General features: G+C 44.7%; 1 protein-coding gene across 1 annotated transcript in view; it reads left to right on the forward strand.

The window, feature by feature from the left end:
- The window catches only part of TCOF1 (treacle ribosome biogenesis factor 1), a 39,248-nt gene that overhangs the window by 32,007 nt on the left and 608 nt on the right, over positions 1 to 6,633 (forward strand). The window contains exons 16-17 of the mRNA XM_053377024.1: positions 3,617 to 3,687; positions 5,738 to 5,771. Of these exons, the coding sequence (XP_053232999.1) occupies positions 3,617 to 3,687; positions 5,738 to 5,767 (101 nt within the window). The 3' untranslated portion in view covers positions 5,768 to 5,771. The remainder of the gene's footprint in view (positions 1 to 3,616; positions 3,688 to 5,737; positions 5,772 to 6,633) is intronic.

Here is a 6,633-nt window from a genome sequence, read left to right on the forward strand (position 1 = left end):
CCCTATTCAGCACACTCTGCTGCCCCCAGATGGGCTCGTGTGGTATTGCTAGCTGGCAAGAAAGCTTAGTGTGCGTTTGTGTTAGTAAGCAAAGGATGCAAGATTTCAGACCAGCAGGTTTCCGTCTGTTCAGCGGGCTTTGGTTAGGCTTCTGTATCCTGGTGTCTTCCAGAAGCTTTGGACTATAAAAGTCCTGTTACGCCTGACCACTGACCATGCTAACCTAGGCTGATGGGAGTCAGGAGTCCAGCAAATCTGGGGGTCACCAGGCTGTGGCTGCCTGCCCTTCTCTACCCTTCTGCCAAGCTACGCAGAAGGCTGACTCTGAATCCTGTGTTCAGAGAGTCTCGAAAAACACAATCCCAACTTTTCATCCTTCTGTTTCCCCTAAGCCTATGTGGGTCCCCTGTTGTTATGGATGCACCCAGCTGATGCAGTTCTATGTTCTGCTTCAGGTGTTCTGCTTCTGTGTCAAACGGTGGGGGCAGGGCTGTGTCGCAGGTGCTGAGTAGTCCTTGCACGTGGTGCCCGTCCAAGCATCTGCAGGGAAGATAGGGAGGCTTTCATGTGTGGAGCTGCACGCAGCCTCCTTACAGACACCAGCCCTGTACAATGTCAGGGGAAAGAGCTACTCTGGGTTTTGATTTAAAGCAGAAGTAGAGCATCTGAATAGGGCCTGCTGTTGTATTGTCCCTATTTTGTTCCGTTACGTTGCATAGTAAGCTGCTTTGGTGGTGGTTTAACAGAAAAAGCAGGGTGTGAAAAATAAATCTCAAACTTAGGACCAGCTTGATGTGCCCTATCCTCATATAAATTGGTCCATCAGGCTGGGCTCCCTTTGCTCCCTGTTGCCTCCCAAATGCAACCAATGTGCCTCCCAATGCAACCGTGTGGCTGGAGTTTCTTTGCTGCCAGTGAATAAGCTGGCTGCTTTACTCAGCAAAGCTCTTCCTACTTAAGGCCGTGCCTGTGCTTGTAAGGGATTTCTGCCGTGCAATTTGGAGCAGCAAGGACCATGTTCTGCAAATGCAGGAACGGACAGAAGCCATATGCATGTATGTCCCATAAAAAGGGCAGCCCTTGCTGTTGTGGTGTTTTTGCACATTTCAGTTGTGTGCATGCACTCTCACTCCCAGCTCTATTCCCCCCCCCCCCATTTTGCTGGTCCTGGCAAGGCAGGGGGAAGAGGAGAAGTTCCTGCTATTAAATGGCCAGGCATCTGTGTGGCCCTACTGAGCTAGGGAACAGCCTTCTGTCCTGCATAGGAAAGGGTCTGTTTTTAAAAACAAATGGAAAAGTACCATCCCAGTTCCATGCATAGATTCACAGGAGGAATGAAATTCAGTTACAAGGGCTGCTAGTTCTTGTGACATTTAGCAGTAATTGAGCAAGCCGTGGATATCTGTGCTGATGACTCTACAGTATTAAAGCTGCCTTTAAGTGCAGAGCTGCTGTTACCACACAGAGAGGGTGGGGGGAGGATGGCTGTTAATCATTCTCTGTTAAAAGAGCAGCTCCAGCCTGTGTGAGGCTCCTGCTAAGATTTGGTACATTCCTGTTGCTAGTATACTTCCATAGTGATTTCTCTCTCGCTTTGCTGCTTCCTCACACAGGGAAAGACCGTCCCAGCCCTCCTCCAGCAGAGGATGAGAAAGGGCAATGGAATAGATGGGAGGGGAGATTTCTGACAAAGCTGAGTTACAGCTATATTGTTGGGCAAGGATGAGGCTCTGACTTAACATATATAGCTTTTGGAAAAACCAGCTATGCACGGATATATACATATGGCTGTGTTGATCCAGGCACTGGGCAAATGAATCACTAATGCAAAAAAGAATGGGGTGTCTGATACCTGTGCAAGGAATGTCTTCAGTTTCTCATGGCTGGAAAGTCATTTAATATATAAAGGCTGGATGTTTGTGGCTTATTTTGCACATTCCCAAAGGGCAAGATGATCACCAGCATTTATAAACCCCCCATTGGCAACGCTGAGATTCTGAAAAGTTCTCACAAATTCTTGTGTAAATACCATTTTAGTGTTTTTGCAGTAAGAAACTGCATCCGCGATCCTTCCCTTTACCATTGTTCTTTGGGCTGCTTCACATGCAGCCTGTACATTCTAATATACAGAGATTGCCTAAGTTTATTGCTTTTGTTGTGCAGAATTCAGTATACGCCAAACACTTCCCTCCAGTTGCTGGGTCACTCTGGCCTGAACTTCATTTGTTTTTTCGCTGGTGACGGAGGGCACCCTGAGCCACAAGTTCCGAGGATGCTGTGTTTCTGTTGTAGCTCCACTACCCCAGCTAAATGGGGGCTTGTGTGCTGTGTGCCGTGTGCCATGCCTGTTGTGTGATCCCACTTGCTGTGTTACTGCCCATAAAAAGGGTCATTGTGAATGATGGAAACCCTTGTATAGGGACTCTCCTTGCCAAAGAGGATTCATCTGTAATGGGAAAGTGCTTTCTCTAAATAATGGGAGCATGTCTTTGTTCCCCCGTTCCCCAGTCTTTCCCAAGCTTTGATCCTTAAGATGTTTTTGGACTACAATTCCAATCAGCCTCAACCAGCATGGCCAAAGGTCAGGGGGTGATGAGAGATGCCTTCTTATGCTGTTACCTAAACGTAGTTCTTTTCTTAACCTAGGAAATGATCCCATAAAGCTGAATGAGTTTGCTTCAGGACTGAAGAGCTTGTTCTTCCACAGCCTCCCCTGTTTATGGAGAGCCAAGCAGACCTTGATAACACTGGCTAATAATTTGTCTGACCTCAAGATTTTGCCTCCCAAGTTTTAACAAAAACCCTTAGCTAACGTTGGTCTTGTACAATTCGGCTATCATGCTAAGATAGCATTTTTCATTTTTTCTGGCTCCAGCCTTCTTATATGCCGGACTCACATCTAAGTCATTGGGTGGGGGGAGGCAATTATGCATGGGGTGAAAATCAAGGCAAGACCTTATATTCTAGCTTTTACTAAAGGTTTTGAAAAAGAACAATTTCTGTGATGCTATTATCTTAATTCCTGTGCAGCTACAATATTTCTGAACAGAATGACACCTTTCCTCCACTCACAGAGCAGTCTAAATTTTATATCCCTGATCTTGTAAAGGGTCCCATATAGCAACAGGTGATCACCTAGTGCAGAGGTCGCCAACATTTTTTTACTGTTGGGGACAAAAAGCACACCCTGTAATCAAACACACACCATAACCATTTTGTTGGCTACAGCAGAATGCTTTTCTGACTAATGTCTACAGGTTTAAGTGAGTCCCTTGGGCATATTTGGACTTGTTTGATTTTAAGATTTAGGATTGATTTCTGTGGCTGAAGATTGGTAGCAAAATAGCTGACCATGTTGGGTTTTTCCAGAACATATTCAGACACCCATCCATCACCCAGCTGTAGTTTTTATTGTGTTTTATAAATATTCTTAGAAATAAATAATTGGCAGGTTAAAAATATCACCATCATTGTCTGGAGAGACAATGGAGGAGTAGGCCTTTGGGGGTGAAGTCAAACCGCTGGACGGCTGCTTTTGTAAGCTGCTAGAGCGTGTGTGTTTTGGTTTTTTGAAAAAGCAGGTTCTTATTTCCTTTCTTGCATAATTGTTTTATAGAGAAAAAGAAGAGCAAAAAGCTGGAGTCTCTTACCGCAGATGGATCACAGAAGAAAAAGAAGAAAAAGAAGGTAACAGGACACTAGAGAAGTTTTTGGATGGGTAAACCTGTCTGTAAGCACTTGAACTTAATGGGGCTTGCTTCTGAATAGATGCATACAGGATTGCTCCATCCGAGTTAGGTTGTTTGCATTTGAAGGGGCTCCAGGACTATGCTGTTTTTCCAAAACCAGGTGTGACTGCAGCCTAGGATACTTATGCAATTTGGTCTACATATTTCCAAAGTTGCTAGGAGACAGCCTTGTCAGAGGCATTCCTTAGCTTAAGTATTATATCCAGGGGGTGTAGAAACAGCAAACCCGTATCAATGATGCAAATACAGGATTAAAGAATGGAGGTGACACCCCGCCCCATGTTAACAGGCTTGTCTGTCTTCTTAAATTTTGTTTTAGTGGAGTGGCTTTATTTCCACCTATTTCCTTGTATCCATGAGAAGGAAGACCTATTATCCATCTTACTGCACAGCTTGAAAACACTCTGAAAGTGAATCTTTCAGCTCAGTTTCTCTTTTCCCACCCTAGTTATGTGTGTATAGGGAAATTTTAACACTGGGGCACATTCACATGTGCATCCCTCACTCCCAAACACAGTCATACCTTGGATCCCGAACACCTTGTGAGTCGAACGATTTGGCTCCCAAATGCCGTAAACTTTGAAGTGAGTGTTCCGGTTTGCGAACTTTCTTTGGAACCTGAATGTCCGACGCAGCTTCTTCGGCTTCTGATTGGCTGCAGGAACCTCCTGCAGCCAATTGGAAGCCGTCCCTTAGTTTCCGAACGTTTTGGAAGTCAAACGGACTTCCGGAACGGATTCTGTTCAACTTCTGAAGTACGACTGTATATATGTACACCTATACACATACAGATGGATGCATATATTGTCCGTAACTATATTGTGTCCCTTGTGAGTGTTGTGAGGAGCTTTTCACTTTGCTTATCTTGGAGTTTTAAACAAAAGTCAAGTACAATGGGATACAGTGCTGTCTGTACATTGGGTTCATTTACTTGGTCCGAAACCAAATTATTCAGCTAGTTTCAGATAACTTGTCCTTGCCACATGAGTGAAAGACTCCCAATATTCTATTTCAGTAACTAGCTTTTTACTATTTTGCCGTATTCAAATCCGCGGTACATTCTAATACTGTAAGATGCTGTGCTGGCATGTGACGCCGCTCATAGGAAACTTGCATTGCAAGAAACTTTGGTTCCTCCTAAACTTCATTACCTTTAGGTTATGTGGCTGTGGGATGCATTTATCCCTCATGAAGCAATCCCTTTAAAAAAAGAGGCGGGGGGATCAGGGCTTTCCCGAGACATTTTGCCACTTGATGACGTCCCCGCCTCCCAATTCCATCTATAGAAGCCGATCTGATTGGCAGCTGGGGATTTCTTCAACACAAGTGGCAGGGTGGCTTTCACCACTATACCTGAGAGCAGCAGACTAGTTTAAGGGTCTTGAGGTGAGTGGTGTGACACACACGCAGTTCGGTTCAGCCTTGCATAGCAGTAGTTTTTCTTTTGCTTGGTTGTCTGGAATATGGCCTAAAAGCTAAACTAGGCTATGAGGTGAAAGCCAGGCTAGAGCTACTTAATTCTTCTGACAGGATAGTATGAGTTATTGTGCTTTGACTATTGCCCAGACTCTCCAGAATATGGGCCTGAACCGAGCACTTTGCCCTGACCTAACATAATTTCTTCAAGGGAATCTGAAATTTCCGTTAGTCCAAACAAGCTTGAGATTGACACCCTTCCCACCCACCCCAGAATTAAGTTTTGCACAGGAGAACTAAAGTCTTGAGATGCCCTTTCCCAGCATGCTTTGTGTTTCTTAAACAGAGAATTAAGTCTTATTTTGCCAGCATTTGAGATTGGGAGCAGGAAAGATGGTTGCATGAGTGGCTGAGCCTAGGAAGAACTGGAAGGACCTGTTTCACCATCTGAAACTGAGTCTGTGTTCTCTGTACTGTGAAGGGAGCCAAGGACGTTGGAGGCAGTGCCAGTTCTTGGGGCGGTGGGGGCATAAAAACAACAACAGACCTAAATTGTTCTGGATTTCTTTCAGAAAACTGGTGATCTTGAGGGAGCAGCATGAGCCGGTAAGTATCTTTTTAAAGTACTCTGCCAATTAGTTCATGTCAACTTGGCAAATTCCAATGGCTCTTTTTCTCTGGCTAGAGCTCAGGAAATACTCTCATTCAAGGCAGCTGGCATGGGCGTAGCCAGGATTCATGTTCAGGGGGGCAGAACCTCAGTTAAGTATTTTTATTGATTTCTGGGAGGGCACCTGCGCCTTGCACCCCCCACCCCCAGCAGCTGGGCCTATTCCTTCCGGGATCACTTTTAGTTTAGAGATATACGAAGATGATTCTGTTCTAGGTTTTTGGGTTGTTTTTAATTGCATTTTTAATTTATGGCTTTAAATTCCTATCAAGAGCATAAACCAGATTTCCCCAACCTGACGCTCTCCAGATGTTTTCGGGCTCCCAACTACCATCAGCCCCAGTCAGTTTTGCCAATGGCCAGACTTTATGGGAATTGTCCAGACATCTGGAGGGCACTAGGGTTGGGGAAACAGGCATAAGCCGCTTAGAACTCCGATAAGGATTTAATGCAGTTCCATAGCGATAGCAGTTTTATAGTGGGTTAGGCTCTCAGTGAGAAATGGCATTAAAAATGTGTGCTCTGAAGGAGGTTTATTTTGGAATGTGTCAGGCCTGAAATAAATCGTATCTTCAAGTACCTTGAGTTCTTTCATCTTTTTTCCTCCTCTGCAAAAGTCAAATAGCTCTAGGGTGGAGCTGGGTCATTGGTGTTTTCTGGTGGTTGGTAGCAGTGATAGTACCTCATTAACACAAGGGTGAGAAAAGATGCTTGTGATGCATTTGAAAAATTATTTTCCTACTCATTGACAAATCTGTCATTGGCAGAATTTCCCTCCTTTGCAGTAGTTTTTATTTT

This window comes from Podarcis raffonei, chromosome 2 (genome assembly GCF_027172205.1).
Source record: "Podarcis raffonei isolate rPodRaf1 chromosome 2, rPodRaf1.pri, whole genome shotgun sequence".
NCBI lineage: Eukaryota > Metazoa > Chordata > Lepidosauria > Squamata > Lacertidae > Podarcis > Podarcis raffonei.